Source organism: Myxocyprinus asiaticus, chromosome 28 (genome assembly GCF_019703515.2).
Source record: "Myxocyprinus asiaticus isolate MX2 ecotype Aquarium Trade chromosome 28, UBuf_Myxa_2, whole genome shotgun sequence".
Taxonomy (NCBI): Eukaryota; Metazoa; Chordata; class Actinopteri; order Cypriniformes; family Catostomidae; genus Myxocyprinus; species Myxocyprinus asiaticus.
The window spans coordinates 11,332,997-11,350,833 of NC_059371.1; the positions used below are offsets into that span (position 1 = coordinate 11,332,997).

Consider the following 17,837-nt stretch of genomic DNA (forward strand, 5'->3'; position numbering starts at 1 on the left):
TTTGAAGTATACCTAGGAGGTAGTAACATTCCAACTGTTGTGTATACAGACCACAACCCATTAGTCTTCCTCTCGAGAATGTCTAATGTGAACCAGAGATTGATGCGTTGGTTTCTTATTGTCCGAGAGTTTAACATTCGCATGATTTCTACGACCACTTGGATCCCCCACTTATCAAAAGATTCTCAGCTGCTGGGTCTTCATTATAGTCCCTGGAATGGCAAATGTGCTGAACGCACATAGAGGATGATATGCATTCTAAACTTACATCCAAGGTCCAAAGTTAACACTCACCAAGCACTAAATCTGGGGGAAAATTGGCTATGATAAGTATAAAGAAAGAGTCACTAAGTTGGCCAGTAACTATTACTAACTACAACGTACTGTAACACATGGTGTAAGGCAACTTGTGAGATAAAATAATAAAACTAATATATATTCCGACACTCGATGAAGAAAGTAACGCAATCAGAGACATTTTAGCTGAGAAGGAGCACTTGTATAAATATCAAAAGTAAAGGAAGTCTTGCATTACAGATAAAAGATCACTTCTTAGATACAGACAGCACTTGTCAATTAACTCGAGAATGCACATTAACTGGACCAGCCTTAAAAATAAAAAACATTTTGTTATCAGATTTTATTGCGGCTTTGAAATATGTTATTTGCTTGTCATCTTGACCAACTGTTTTGGAGATTTCTGTCTTTTCCAATTCAAGTAGATAGGAGCTGTATTTTCATTCCGCTTGAATCCATAGAAAGTAGCTGCCAGAAAGTGTTCCCAAGGTGGCCGCTGAGTAGACTGAATTGCCTTGAAAGGGACTTCAATGCAAGCGAACTTCTACTATAGACACATATGTGGAATTATTCTTGCATTAAGACACCAAAATTAAAATATGACAAAATCATTAGTGTCTTTTTTTCTTGTTGTGAAAAGTGCAATTTCACTGTCGACTGGCTCATCTCATATACTGTAAACTGCTAGTGACACAATGACCTGTGCTGTTTGTCATAAAGGGGGTATTTACACTTGGTCACTTTATGCGTTTTTACTGATTGGATAGCTCCAGAGGAAGTTTGAGACACATTACATTCGAAACTTGGTCAAGTGTAAATTAATTTGGTTGTTCAAGCCACATATCTTAACTTTACTCCACCCAAACAGCGCTATGTCAGCATAGGGAAAATGTGAAACATAACAGCTGTTACAGAGTATTTGCATAGGGCTCGGTCACGCAATAAATAATAACAAATTAAGAACTTGACTGGCCTGCACCAAGCCCAGACCTTAGCCAAGCCCAGACCTTAGCCATGCACGTTGTAGGAGACAGAAAATGTTTCTTAATTTTTTTTTGATGGAAACGGAAACTGAAACTAAACTGACAATGAGCACAGCTGATGCACATGGACAAACCTTACCTAGGACAAGACCCGAGGGCAAAAATACACTGTGCACACACACACAGATATGCGTGCAAAGGGCAAAGTCACTTGGACTCAATTAATAAACCACATATTTTAAATTCGCTGCCCAGTATTAGCGAAATCATGGCAAATAACTCTATTTTATAGAGTTATTTTGCCATGATTACGCGATGAATTGAAAACACCTAAATTATCCCTAATAATGAGTTCATATTAAAATCTCTGACTACTGACTGCAAACTCTGGTATCTTGGCAAATCTGAGCACAGTTCGAGACATTGTTGAGATCTCTTATGCAGGGGCGTATTAAGTTACCTCGCGGTCACATGGGCTCACAGTTCTGTTGGGCCCACCCTGCCAGTCATCCGATGGGGTTGGGGTTGAGTTGGGTTTGGGGGGGGGAGGGGACTCTTAGTCTGTGAACATGCGCTACATGGGTGGCTTTCACATTTGCGTACCTTCTCCATGTTTATTATCAGCGTCTTCTGTGGTGGTTGAAACTAAGCATGGAAAAATGTCTAAATGATCCCATTGCCAAGGGACAAAAGATATATATATATATATATATATATATATATATATATAGTACATAATACAGTTTTGTGGCCAATAATAAATACTGTACTTATGGCTGGTAAATATACTGAATTCTGCTTCCATTGGCAAAAAGTTAATTCTAGATTCTAGGCTAATTTATCTCATGGAAAGAAAGAGTGAACATAAATAAGAAATAAAGATAAAAAACTGACATACACAGAAGAAAAAGCAGAAACAATGCAAAAAGGCAACAAATCTACAGATGTTCGACAGTTTTTAAGACAACATTCATCAAAACACAAAGGGAGATGAATAATATATGAGTGGTCTAATGTGTGTTTGTTGGACTTACCTCAGTGGGCGAGGCCTCCAGGGCCCGTTCCACATAGAGTTTGTCTGTGGGGCCCCCAGATCGCGGCAGAACGACGGCCCCTGGGGGCCGCTGCATGGATGGTGGAGGCGGCAGTAGAAGAGGAAGAGGAGGAAGAGCAGACGGAGGAGAAGACGAAGACGCCCCGCATTTGCTACCAAACAGGGCCCCTGGATGGTGGGAGCTGCCGCTGCCATTGGAGCAACGAGGCCCTGAGGAGCACAGGAAACTAGTCTCACCCACCTACTCTCAGACCAGCGGCCATCTTCCACACAGCAGCAGAGAGAGGAGGAGGAAGAGGAAGAGGAGGAGGGGGCAAGGGGCAACAAAGCCACTTCATTTATAACCAGAGAGGAAGAGGAGGGAAGATATGAAGAAATAGTGTAATGGAGCCCGAGCAGGGCTAGGGCTTGGCTTCTCTTGCTCTCTTTTTGAGCTCTTCTCCATCCACCCACGTGCACACACAAGGGATGGCTGTGTGTGTGTGTGTGTGTGTGTGTGTGTGTGTGTGTGTGTGTGTGTGACTGTGAGAGATAAAGAAATAGGAAAGCTTTTAAATGACGGTGGAATTTTAAAACCACATCAGGCAACTTGCCAGAATCCATGCAAAGGATCAAACAGGATATACACAACCTATTAACCACAAAAAGTTCAACCGGAGCATGATCTTGCAACGGTTCAGAGACATGATACATATTTACACCAGCTGGGGGACAAATGTGATTTATTTATTTTTTTGACGAATGGTTTGTTTTTAATTACACTTTTACTGTAGATTTTAGCAGCTTGGTCAGATCAATAGATTATTAAAGCTACACTATGTAACTTTTGGCCCTCTAGCGGTTGAAGTGCAAGTTACTTCGGAGGAACACTGTTTTGTTTATTACGTCAGTTGGGCTTTGGCTCTGCGCAGATGAATCTGATGTTTTGAGTAGAACCGTAACCATGGTTACAGGTGATCAATTTATCAGAGCAAATGTCACTAACAACAACCCCCCAAATAAATAAAAAGACAGATATCCAAAAAATATGTCTTATTAGCAGGTAATTAGTAATTAGTTATTGTCCTCCCTAGAAAATGAAATCAAGCACTACAGTACCACAATCCATAATAAAATGCCCCATTAGAGTGGCTAACGCTATCTAACTATCGGTCAAATAAAATATTTTACCTGTTGAGCAAGAAAAACTCTATCTCTGGGTCGGCGGGCTCTGTCACTTTCCCTTTTTACTTGCAGACTCTTCTCGGTTCGAGGTATCTTTATTTTGAAAATGGGTAATTCCCCAGATGGTTGCCTTTTTGAATGATCCACGGTCAGTGTTGCTCGTGTGTTGTGGCTACAAGCTTTCAGCTTCAAACTACTACCACACTTTTCACCGCTCATACACACGTGCCTATAATAGCTCTGTACCTTCATTTCTTTATTTACGGAAATGGCATAATCACGCACAGATTACTGACGGGAGTATTAAATTTCCTGCCAAATCCATCCCGACAGCTCTAAAATATAAATCATTATTATAGGTTTACCATAGTGCGGGGTAAGGCAAAAACATGGTTTGGAAGACGGATTGTTGGTGTACTTGATCATTAATGAAATGTTGTTCATTTCCAACAAAAAAATCTTACAAAGTTTAGCTTTAATCCAAAGTTTTATATTTGAAGTTTGCATGTTAAAATCAAATCTGAATTGACAGAATGTGAAAATCATTCTGTCTGAGCTGCTTTAATGCTCTTGTCTGTGTGAAGAGGCACAAATTTGTCCCCAAAAGTGAGCTAAATCTGACAAAACCATAGCATCTGACATGCATAGCTAAGTAAATGTGTCTGTGTATATGTGTGTTTTCGAGCACTCCTTTTTCAGAATAAAATTATTTTTGTGGAGTATTGTTGTTGCGAAGATGCCAAAGTTGTTGGTTAAGTGTTAAGTGGACAGATGCACACGCTACAGTAAAGCACAACCACAAATAGATTCCTTGAATTCTCCTTTCCAACACCATCCACTCCCATCCAACACACACAGAAAATCCCCCTCTCATCTTGGTTTCTTTTTCCTCTAGTCCACAGTTTGTAACATGTTGCCCTTCGCTGCATTCTGGACCTGATACTCAACGATGGCTGACCTTTGTTGCAAACTCCTCTATGTCAATTAACGGTAACTGAAACTGAACCTGTGGTTCACTAGAAAGTTCACTTGAAATCACTGAACTTAACTGCCTTTGTAAACCTATGTGAGCAGTCCACTGTTATCCTCTTATTAAAAATTCACAGAAAAATTGCTCAGAGGTTGCTCTTTTAAAATTAAAAAAAATTGTATGGATCTCCCATTTTTGTTTTAATTCAGTAATAACTTTGTCTCAGATATTTCAAATTAAATTCACTAGAAAAAATACAAATAGTAAAAAATTGTTGACAGTAAGAGTATGGAGCTATAAATGATATTAGAATGAATTGAATGTGGATAACAACTCAGATAATTTAATCTTGGAAGAAATTGGTGAGAAATGTTTGAAACTGGTATGTTGGCAAATCTGAGCACAGCTCTTTTAAGACTCTAGAGGAGACAATTGTAAGAGTACTTGGGTCTTTTGCTCAGGATAAAAATCTGAGAAGCTAGAGACTTAAGGCCCAGGTATACTGTTCCTGATCGGCTTGCGGCGGTCAGCCGCGTAGACTTTGTGAGTATACTCTTCTAAACTCGAGCGAATAAGAACGCGTTTGACGCATGCCCGCTACAACTTCTTTTTGATACTCTTTTAGTGGATTCAATGACCGGCACATGCGCCGATGATGCACACAGACGATGACTGCGTTCATCAAATCAAGAAAAACAGGCCGGCGCACTGTCAGGTGGACAGGATTATGACGAAATTTACGTCAAGCATACAGTGCGCGGAGCGATCCGCAATGCGGTTGTGCGATGTATACTTTGACCTTTAAGCAAAAGTCTCCATTTGCTCTCCATTTAATCTTTCTGCTCTCTAGGATAAACATTTGAGATAATAAAGAGATCTCATATGTGACTTTTCTTTTCTTTGGGAAATCAACCTAATTCTAAAAGGTGCTTTTGATTGCAAATGAGTGAAAACAATGTGGTGCAGATTTGATAGGATGTGAGGTGGGTATCATCTACCTCTGGCCTAATAACCACCAACTGTTGTCCAGGACAATGGAAAAGTTAGGGTAGGAGGTCAAGTATGTGAAGATTTGTCTCAGACTTTGGTTTAAAGGTAAACTTACTTTCACATCTCTCGCATTAATTATCTTTATAATGTAACATGTTATTTGGTTGCTTTCCCAATTAAATGGAATCTACTTCTGAGAGTTGTTGTTCATTTTAATGTAGAAATACTTTAACTGCAGGACAGCTTTACCTTCTTTGTGAGCATTTACAGAAATCCAATGAGGTACATGCTCAAGTCAGTTTAAATGAATTTTCAGAAGAAAAATAACCAAACATTCAGATGACATCTGTTCTATGTCATGATGAATTACTAATCACTATTTTTAGACATTTGATTAAATCTTAAAGTACATCAATAGATCAACAACAAGAGAACAAAGAAACACATGCTGCCACAACAGGAGATATTGTAAATTGAAAATAGTGTATTGAACAGGGACTGCAAACATTTCAAGAAACAAAAACTGGAAACAAACACTTATTTGCAGAACGTAACCGAAAACTGAAACAAAATCCCTTTCAATTGTTCCGGAGTGAAAACATTAATTTTTAAATGTTGGTAACCAGTTAATAATTGGTTAATTTTGTTCCGATCATTTTTTTTTTTCATAAAACCAAAAGACCAACATGTTTATCACAGTAAATTTCTGAATTCTGAAGGAAACCGCTAGTTTAAAAAACAATGTTAAAAAAACAAAAATCATTCGGCCAACAAAAAGCTTTTTTGTCCAAACAAAAGAATACATTTATTGAAAAGGTGTTACTTTATATAATGTATATACTGTACACTATACTTATGTTTTCTATCCTGAAAATTCCACCACACGGGAAAAAATGTAAATCGCTTAATTTGCTTATTTTGGGTGAGGCAAGTCCCTTATTTTGAGCTTGTTTTTCCAAAACAAGTGCCTTGTTTCTCTTGTGAGCTCTGGAAACACCGCAACTGATATTTCACCAAGCGTACGTATCCTTTGCACAGAGTAATGTTATTTTAAAAAGAACATTATTAACCGTTCTTTTATTTAGTTAACAGTTGAAAAGAGGCTGTGGAACAGCGGAACCAGAACGAAAAAATACTGTTTCTGCTCAGAACTAACCGAAATGATTTTTTTTTTTTTTTTTTCAGTCCCTGGCAGTACTGACATTTTAAAAAGGACGTTATTAACCGTTCTTTTACTTCGTTCTAACTAGTTACCATTTGGAAGGAGTCTGCGGAATAGTGGAACCGGAACGAACATTTAATTTTTAGTCTCTGGTTTTGAAACGCAATTAATTGATCCATGACAACCCTCAAAAAGGTAAAGAAATGTCTCTGAAAATCTATTCTAAGGGACAAATACAGCCTCTTAATAAAAGTTAATTTCTGACATTGATTAACACTGTATTGTATCTTGCTAGTATTTTTTTATTGTGTATATCACGCATTGAGTGTGTAGATTGTTCCTTTTTAGGAACAGCTCACTGATTCCTAGTAAGTGCAAATAAGTGTATCAGTACACAAACACACAGTCCCCTGAGACTCTGTCAGTGGCAGTGGAGAGGACAGGTTGTCAGCCTGCTGTCAGTGTGTATAGATCAGTGGAGAAGACAGACACACACCTAAAGCAAATCGCAATGCCAAATCTGACCCAGGATCAGCCAATGACACAGAATCTGGGTTAATCACAGCAGCCTGCAGGACGCAAGGGGACCTGTCGTGACCCGCTCAACTCAATCAAATCAATTCCTTTCCCCAAGACTTCAACAAATCCACTTTGAGGTTTGGGAGAGGAGGGCGACTAGTGATCCGTCAGAGTGAGCATGGCACGGTTGAACAAGCGCTGTTTGTTTTAGAGGGGTGGCCATCCCCGAATGGTAATTGGTTGATCGGTTACACATTCCGGAGAGCCTGTGAGTGTTTGTGCTCGGTGAGTTCAATAAGTGTCTCTTCATGTAGAACGTTTCAACATCTTTGCAATCTTCCCTGATTTTCATTAAATATTGCAAGTGGTAACACTTTACAATAAGTTTCCATTCATTAAATTTTTTTTACAGCATTTATAAATCTTTATTCATGTTAGTTAATAAAATACAATTGTTCATTGTTAGTTCATGTTAGTTCATAGTGCATTAACTAATGTTAACACATACAACTTTAGATTTTAAAATTAGATTAGTATATGTTGAAATTAACATTAAGATAAATACATTCTGTAAAAGTATTGTTGATTGTTAGTTCATGTTAACTTATGTTTTTAACTAATATTAACAAATGGAACCTTATTATAAAGTGTCATCTTGCACTTTTATGAGCAAAAACAGAAAAAAGGACATTTAAAAGGTAGTTCACCCAAAAATAAGAATTCAGTCATGATTTACTCACAGCCTCTCAAGTCATTTTAAAACCAGTTTTACTTTCTTCTATCCTGGCCACTCTTTTTCTATATAATGAAAGCTAATGAAGACTAGGGCTGTAACGTTTCAAAAATGACCCAAATGCACCATTAAACCATCATAAAAATGGTCCAAACAAGTGCCATATTTCAAGTCTTGTGAAGTCATACAATAGCTTTTTGTGAGATACAGACATTTAAAAAAAAAAAAATAAATTTCAATGAAAGAAAGAAAGGTATACAAGTTTGGAATGACATGGAGATGAGTAAAATAACTTTTTCTTTAAAGTCAACATGAAACAAAATAGACCCTCTTAACTTTCACAATCAGACCAGGAACATGTATAATGACAGATTTATCAGTTCATGTTATTCCAAAGAAATTCATTTCATTTGAGTTTTTCTTCATAAACTTTTGGCTGTCATCACCAAAAACCAATTTTCAACTCCTCTCCTCCAACCACTTGCCATACAAATAACCTTTTCATGATCCAATTAATTCCCTATGGATAAAATCAATTTATGGTTGATCATCCTGTTTAACTTGGACATAAGTTACATTGCGGCAGTGAAAACATTTCATGTCGATTTTACAGCAGAAGTAAAGATCACCGGAGCGTTGTGGCAGTGCAGGTGAAAGGCAGGATTTGTATATGAGTGAGATAATCAGATTAATGCTTCTCTATATTTGAGCTAAAGTTTGGGAGACAAAAGCTCCTACGGCTTGAGTGATAGCAACTGTGTTTTATCCTCAAGAGTGGCCATTAAAACTTAATGTAGTTCAGCAAACACACACTCTTGGGTCTGCCTTAAGGGTTTTAAGAACAGGAGTAGTCCAGAGTTGTTCTCCTTCTCCTATTCAGAAGACTGAACTTAAAAAGACAAAAGAGATAATTACCAACCCAGTAGAGGATGAGAGCTAGAAGTGAGGGCAAGAAGGAGACACACATTCACAAAAAACTAAGCTTTCAATAACACATAACACACAGATCCACATGTATCCAATACTTTACCAAAGTGATTGAGTGTAGGCAGAAATTGGTTTGATGGTTCCAAAGCTTCTATGAATTTTGGTGCAATGAAAGGAGTTTTAGGAGGAGATAAGTTATAACTCGCACACTTCACCAAAAAAGTCTAGTTCATTCTCAACTAGTACATTCAACATTGCCTTCAGTATGTGCCCATTCAAACACTGTCTTGCATTCATCCAGAGCTGTTATGAGCACACTGTGATACACACTCACACACACACATCTACACTATTGCCCAAGAACGTCCAAACACAAAATTTCTCTCTGAGAAGCAAGGTCAATCTATAAGACTTCATAAAAAAGAGACTACAGACAACAAAGGGGTCCTTGCAAGTCCACACCAGGATACCATCACTCACAAAGGCATCTACAAAACATCCATAGGGGCACAGAGGTAGACCTACTGTATAAGAACCTATAGGAGAGTCTCCAAGCACTCAATGATATCACAGAGTACAGCACATACCACTTGAGCAGGAGCACTTTTGAGCCCCAGTGAGACTTTATAAGGACCTACGAGTCCCTAAAGGACATTATGGAAACTCCATGGTTTATGAAGACCTACAAGAACCTACAGGAGTCTTCAAGTGCTCAATGACAGCACATAAAGTACAGCATATACCACTCTAGTAGGAGCACATATGAGCCTCAGTGGAACTCTATACGGACCTAAAAGTCCCTATAGGAAACTATGAAAACTCCATTCTTTATGGAGACCTATAAGAAACTTTAGGAGAGTCTTCAAGCAAATGACAGCATTTAAATTACAGCATACACTATTCTAGCAGGATCACATACAAGTCCCAACGGGACTCTATAAGAACCTAAGAATCACTATAGGATTCTATGAGCAAGAGCAGCAGATCACAGTGTAACTTACGGGAGACAGAGTGTCCTCCCTTGGGCAGGTAGTCAAACAGAAGCGAGTTCTCCTCTCCGAGCATCTCCGCCCCCAGAGACAGCAAGCTGTTCTTGCTCATGAGGGCGGCACGCAGGTTGGCCACCGAGCTCCCTCTCTCTTGGGCTGTGCCCTCATCCCGCTCCCCGGGCTGAAAGTCCCCATCACCCGCTGCGGCCTCCTCCTGCTTTACCAGGAGGTCCATACGCTCACTTCGACTGTCTGAGATGTTGGACTCTGTCACTTCTGCACCTGAGAGGAAAGTGAGGAGTGTTAATGAATTCTTAAAGACATGCATACACAAATAGACACACACATTACAAGATTGGAATTTGGCCACTACCTTATGAGTTTTAGGCCCAGATCAATGTGTGTGTAAGTTTTGTGTGCTCTACTACATCATTTTAATTGACTTCGGATAAGGCTAATCTTTAAAGAGCCAATAAAATCACTTGATGAGGAAAGTTTTCTTTACTGTGTTGATATGTCAAGTGTGGGTGGGGCACAAAGAAGGACACCTCACTTTTATGCCACAACCATGATACATGATTTGCAACTTGCAAAGCTTTAGTTATGTCACAGTTGTGAACCATGATTTGGTACTTGCTAGTCAGCTGGGTGGAACAAGGGAAAGGGACATTCACATTCCAGAGAGCATTTGATTTGACAAAAATCTGTGCAGTGCAAGATGAGTCATCAATATTTTTTGTCCGTTTTTTTTTAAGAGAAAGACTGTAAATTTTAAATGTGTATATCTGCTAAAAGATAATTTTGTCAACTTTTAGGAGTACATCAGCAAAGCCTCAAAGCTTACAGACATTGACTAAAACCCCCAAAACTCCAATTTGGATTTCATGTTGTCTTTAAGGCGAAATAGCAAATGATAAAAAATAAATAAATAATAAAATAAAAAAATAATTGCAATCCAATCTCTTTAAACTATGTAGAATTGAATAATAATAAAAAACCTAACAACATAATTACAAATGAATGTTTACCTTCCAATTCATAACTTCTGTCAAATTAAGACAATAAAGTGTACCCAATATACTCTGCCAAAATACCCATACACACAGAGATGCACATACTTCTCTTGTCAAAAGACAAAGATGATTGCTAGGATGTAAGAAGTACAAACTGCAAGAACAATGTAAAAAAAAAAAAAAAGTGGCAAGACACAAAATGAAAACAAGTACAAAAAAATGTTTACCAGGAAGAAAGAAAGAGAGGCTTGTTTAGACAAAACTGACAGCCTAAAGGAGAGGAGCTTTTCAAAACAGCTGTCAGCGGAGCAGGCGCTTCGAGTTCAGATCAGCGCAAGCCTAAAAGTGGTGTGAATGACGGCCCAGCCAGCAAACCACTTCGGTTACAGCACAGCAAGACCCACTCACAACCTGCCATCCTTCACACTAAATTACACCTTACATTAAGTCAGCACGCTTCCAGAAAATATGCATTTATGCTCTTTCGCACACACACAGCTAACTCTGAAGCATGCATTGTGTTAAAAAAGTATTCTCTAGGGCCTGTGAAAACAGACAGGGAAATGGAGACAGTGTGAGGGGATATAACATAATGAATGTTAGAAACCCCATCTCTCGGCACACACACACACACAAACTTGTTTTTGGTCCCCACAATGTAGTATAAACATACACACACACACACACACACACACACACACACACACACACACACACAAACACACAAACACACAAACACAAACAAACACACACACAGATTTGTTTCACTATATAAGTGAGGACATCTCATAGACTTCCATTGATTTCATAGCAGTCTAATGATATTTTCTATCCCCTTACCCTACCCCTAAACCTAACCCTCACAGAAACATGTGCACATCAGTAGATTTAAAGCTAAACATGATTTATGGGCCCTTTTTTTTACTAGTGAGGACCACATTAAATGTCCTCACTAGTGGGTTTTCAACAAGTTTCACTATATTAGTGAGGATTTTCAATAATTTGACAAATATAGCGAAACCTGTACACACACATACACACACACAACTTAAGAGTTTTAGAGCAGGGTTCGGTTCATTTCCAGAGAGAGAGAGAAAAAGAAAGAGACATACTGTACCAGCATGACTGTGTGTGTGTGTGTGTGTGTGTGTGTGTGTGTGTGTGTGTGTGTGTGTGTGTGTGGGCGGTTTACAAGGAAATTTTTTTAGGTTACAAACTGGTATTTACAAGGGCATTATGCTATAAATGTGGTTTATGAGGACATTTCTAGTGTCCCCATAATTCAAATCGCTTAAAAAAAAAAAAACATACTAAATGATGTTTTATTGAAAATGTAAAAATGCAGAAAGTTTTTTGTGAGGGTTAGGTTTAGGGTTAGGGGATATAATCTATAGTTCATACAGTATAAAAATCATTATGTCTATGGAGAATAAGGATAGCCGCACCAACGTGTGTGTGTGTGTGTGTGTGTGTGTGTGTGTGTGTGTGTGTGTGTGTGTGTGTGTGTGTGTGAGAGAGAGACACTTATGAAGCAATGACCCCATAAAGATCCCTATCATTTCTTCTGGTGTCCACAACCTCTTGAGTTCACAAGAAGGCCACTCAAGAAGAACAATCTGCATCATTCAAACCAACTTCTGTTCCTATAACATTTGCATTAAAAAGCATGCTCATATTATTGTTTTTTTGTTAGAATCTCTGTGCTGGATCTGTGATGGATTAGAATTTCTGATGCCAGATTTTTCACTATCAACATAAAGTCTGGTCCACTTTGCAGCTTACTCTGCCCAAAATAGACTTATTTCCCTCCCACATAGACAGGAAGAGACTGCATGACTGACATATAAAGTGACTAACCAAAGTTTTGTCTTTATGTGCAGTTTAGGGGAAGGTGCAATGGAAATAGTTGATAACGCAATACAAAAAACCAACATGGTAAAAAAAAAAAAAAAAAAAAAAAAAAAAACTCATACCAAAATCTTGCACAAGTAGTGCAGGTCCACAACCAGCTGTACAGAAAACACCAAAAAATTAGCATTAAGGTGTGAAGACTTTGTGATCAGAATTTCTTAAGTTCTGATTACTTCACAGGCATAAAGCAGAAAACAAAGCTGAATATACAGTTTTGCTTTAGTTTAACTGCTTCTGAGTGCCTCAAACAAAACTCTGAATACCTCTCAAAGATTTGATGCCACTAACCTTTCAAACTTTGGCAAATCCTCCAATTAGTATACAAACATCTTGACTCTCTTATTTTATTAACATCATAAAAAATATAATAATTTATTCAATGAAAACAACTATCATTACACATATTATGTAACTAGATAATTAAGATAAAATGATAATTAAGATATTTTAGCATATGTATATTATATGTAATGCCAGACTTGGTTCATCTCAAGGTTTTTCTCCCTCCACTATTTAACATCTTAACTTTTTTTTTCCTGGCCACAGTAACCTTCGGTATGCTCAGGCATGATTTTCTGTAAAGCTGCTTTAGAACAATATGTATTGTACAAAGTACTTGTTGACTTGACAAACAATTTAAGTTAAATCACCTTAGAAAAAACTAGAAAACAAACAAACAGGTATGCCAATAAAAATATGAATTTGGCAGTACATTTCAGTTTACTGCCTCAGAAATGACAATTACAGAGCAAGCAAAGAAAAACAAAAAAAGCCTGCATGTACTGAGGTGCCGAATGAAGTAATTGTGAAATGGAACAAGAGAGAGGATGTGGAAGATGTAGAAATGTGAGGAAGTTGAGGGACAGAGTGAAAAAGAGTCCATATCTACAATTTTAAATGTAAATATATCATTTAATTAGTCTCTATTAGATTCATGTGTATTGTAAGAGACAATGTTTCTCATTCAAAAATTATGTGTAGCAGCAACTCATTTCTATAAGAAAAGTGTGTTCATGAATATCTGCCAAGGTATGTGTGTGAGTGTGAAGGGTTTAGCTCAGTTGCCTCAGGGGAACATTCCACTTAAATCAGCGGATTACAAATAATTCAGAGAGGTGTGTGTAAGCACATGTGTATGTGTGCGAGAGAGAAGGTGTGTTAATGGTGGCAGCCATCATTCAATTGACCCTGTCTGATCTAGAGCTTTAAAAACAATCATATATATATATATTAGTTTGCTAGCGGCTCACTGGATGTTTTTTTGTTTTTTGCATCATTTGAAGTAAATTCTAGAGACTGTTGTGTGTGAAAATCCCAGGAGATCAGCAGTTACAGAAATACTCAAACCAGCTCATCTGGCACCAAAACAAATTTAAACACTCCCTCCCGTCTTCAATTGGCTAAACAAACGGGTAATCCCACCCCAAACTCATAGCATTGTCAGAGAGCTGCCCACTTGTTTTTTGATTGGCTACACTTGTGGGCAATGATCATTTGCTTCCCTGAAAATGCGAGCTCTGGTGATAGGATGGAGCAGAGCAGCTCACATGCGTGATTAAATCGGGCTTCCCTTGATATCATGGCGCATGTGACACATTTAAATTCTACTTGAGAATTTTCTATATTAAAGCACTGTGGAGCAACTTCAACCTTCAGGCCCCTGAATCGAATCGAATCAAAATCATATCACGGCAGATTTTGAGGTTTCGGCAAACATCGGATTGCTGGCTAAGGGAATCTATAAAGGATTGTATTGTGATGAAACTTGCGATTTACACCCCTATCACAGAAACGTGTTTTTTTCAGGACATTTATTTCTTTTTTTCTTTCAATTAACATTTTTTATTGATTCAAAAATACACAACAGAGAAAAACACAACACATACACATCGACTAAACATTTACCATTTAACCCCCACTAATATCCCTCCCCAATCACCAACCCCACCCTGACCCCCAACGAACACCCCTGTGGTCACATATAATGATACACACACACACACACACACAAAAAGAAAACAAAAAAAGAAAATATAATAAACATACATAATTAAATTAAACTTCTCTCTCCCCATCCCCTCCCCGAGAGTCCCTCAAAATATCTAAATAATTACCCCATTTCCAAACAAACAAGTCCCCAGCCATCTACTTGCCACCTCCTCGAAAGCTGCCACCCTCCCCATCTCTGCACACCACTCCAGAAATGATGAAATACACATGGCCTTGGATTGCATAGAGGTACATTATGCAGACTGTGGCCAAAGACAACGAATATTAAAGATGCTGTTTGTGGACAGGAAGGGAACGTTGTTAACAAATAAGTAAAAAAAATAAAAAAATAAAAAAAACAATAAACAGGAGAAAGAAATGAGCAAAGAGTGGACAGGTCATATACACACTCACTGGCATACACAAACACACACAGGCAGAGTTAATTAAGTTGGGGGAGTGAGGAGAAGATGCAGGAATTCATTAGATAAGTTCACCTTACATCTGTGGGCTGAGTCCACAGGAGTCAATCAATAAAATAGATCTACTGCTCCCAAATGCCCCGGGACTCGACGTCCACAAATGAAGAGGGAAGCGTCTTGCCCCCCTGCCCCGATCCCTCACCCAACTCAAACCCATTAAAGCCAACACACTATCAATGGATTGCCATAATTGCAAAAACAGATTTTTCTTCCACTTCACTGTGATTGAGATGCATTTTCAAACATCTCACCATTCATTGCGTCCCACTCAACACATTATAAAAGGCATCTACAGCAAATTAATAGGACTACAGAAGTTTATGAAGCCCTATAGCAGCCTAGAAGAGAGTCTTCAAGCACTTAATGATACAGTATGACATATACCATTCTGGCAGGAGCACATATAAGTCTCAATGGAATTCAATCAGTGCCTAAGAGTCCCTGTAGGACCAGATGGACCCACAGTTTACAAAGACCTATAAAAACCTATTAGAGTTCCCTTTCGTAGGAACTCAAGCCGCGTAATCGCATTGGGACACACCCTGAGTGTCACGTGGTCTGAAGGCCTTGTACAATCACGGCAATTTATTGGCTGGTGGCACTTAAGTGGCGCCACTAGGGAGCTACATCACGGGCTCCATAAAAGCACTCGCTTTGGTGCCAGAGTCATATTATCTGTTCTTCACTGCACAATCTCGTCTGGCCCATGTTGTACCAACAAGTCACATCGAAGCGAGGATCATTATTATTCTCCCTTTTGAGCGGCAACACAGGATGGAATTTAAGAAGTGACTCATGTCATTTTATACAGCGTAATTTCAGAGCAATTATAATGTTATTTTTTTTCAAACATTACAAGGGTCCGATGGGACAGCGGCGCTGTTCGAGGCTCGCAATTTCTCACCATGAGGCATTACCCCCACTTGTTCCAGTTCCACGGCCACCAGATTGGAGTTCCGTGTGCAGGGGCAGTTTGGGATTTTCAGCTTTTTGTCTGAGAAGATTGGAGTGCGAACGGACATTGGACTCTTCCTTGTGTTTGTCGCCCTCCCCTTTAGTGAAAACGAGAGTCTCGTCGGACATGCTTTGAGGCCTAACTCGGTGGCCATTTTCTGGTGAACAAGTGTGCGAAAGAGTTACCATGCACGTCTTGAACCGTCACTATTAAAAACGCTGTATGAAAGAATTCGTCTTTGAAGGTAAGGAAACAAATTGGTCCCTTTGTCCCTATTGTCTTTTTCTGTGTCATTCTGGGAGAATGCACATGAATAAGGCAATAGAGGAGCAGCCTCGGCCTTGCTCTCTCTCCCCTCTTCGTTTGAAGCGTATTACTCGCGGTGGAGGGGATCATGCATGGACCAGTGAGCCCGGCCGCAGAACGAGGGGGCTGGAATAAGAGAATATTCACCAATGGAGTGATGGTGAACCAATGTGCGAGCGCTTCATTGGTGCCATTATTCTTTTGGGATGCTATCAGGAGATGCAAGGTATTTTAACAAGTTTTTTTTTAATCTTTTGCCCATTCGTGGACCACGCAGGCGTTCTTGTGAGACAAGAGACGCGCACTGCTATTTTTTTGGTGGCGGCATGGACGTCGTTCTTTTCAGTCAGCTGTTGGGTCTACACACTATGGTTTTGCAGGCTCAGCCTCCCCCGTAATTTACACTGGTGAACGAGCACTGAATATTGTCAGCTTGAGTTTTGCCTCTGCCTCCATGACCAAGGGTCTCGGGGCACACATAATATAGTTCAATGTATAATAAAAATAAGTCTACACACAAACCTGACGGGCTTGCTGTGTAACGAAGGATAAGCCCCTATTCAGTCAAAGAAATTAAACTGTATAAACGTGTCTGTTTCTCTCCTGTTTGCCCTTCAGTCAGTATCAGGATGAGTTTGCCGTTGTACGCACCTCGAACGTCCGACAACCAGAATATGGTTCAGTTTTCCCCCACAGCTTGCCAGGGTGTGAAAAAAAAAAAAGCTTCCTGAATTCAGCCTCTGTCACCATGACCCAGGGTTTCGAGACATGCATAACAGAATTCAATGTTCATAGAACACAAGTGTACACAAAAAAAAAAAAAAAAAACAGTGAACATAAGCACCACATGTTGTCCCCCCATAAAGAATGCCGGGCCATTGTGGCTAACCAGTTTTCTGAAATAAACATGTTCATACACTTTTCCGCATTCAAATACCAGGGAAAAGGTTTATTCTGTCAGCGTCCCTGCTGTAGATACATTCAGGGTGCTCATCATTTATGCCTAAATACAATAAAGGTAGGAGGAAATTCCCCCTTCTCAGAAAGAATGCAGCTTTTACAGCCGTTATTTCATGGTCCCGAAAAAAAAAAAAAAGAAAGGTGGCTTGCTTCCCATTCTGGATTTTGAGATGTTTGAATTTCGCTTTAATGAAATGTCAATTCAGAATGCTGATGCAGAAACAATCTCACAAGTGCAGCTGGGGGACTGGTTTGTGACAAAAGATTTGAAGGACGTTTATTTCCACATTCAGATTGCACCAAAGCACAGGTGCTTCCGCAGATTCGCTTTCGGGGGCAAGCATATACATTTTGCGTTCTCTCGTTTGGACTTGCACTGACACCACGTACTTCAAAAAATGCATGAGGTTTCAAGGCATCCGTGTTTTGAATT

At 39.1% G+C, this 17,837-nt stretch overlaps 1 protein-coding gene across 6 annotated transcripts in view; it reads right to left on the reverse strand.

The window, feature by feature from the left end:
* Positions 1-17,837, reverse strand: part of LOC127419230 (zinc finger and BTB domain-containing protein 46-like) — a 112,942-nt gene that overhangs the window by 24,249 nt on the left and 70,856 nt on the right. For 5 of the 6 annotated variants that reach the window (XM_051660469.1, XM_051660468.1, XM_051660471.1 and 2 more), the window contains 2 exons: positions 9,801-10,070; positions 2,315-2,544 (listed from right to left, as the gene is read on the reverse strand). In XM_051660469.1, the coding sequence (XP_051516429.1) occupies positions 2,315-2,544; positions 9,801-10,070 (500 nt within the window). The remainder of the gene's footprint in view (positions 1-2,314; positions 2,545-9,800; positions 10,071-17,837) is intronic. The other variant, XM_051660474.1, reaches the window with a different exon arrangement.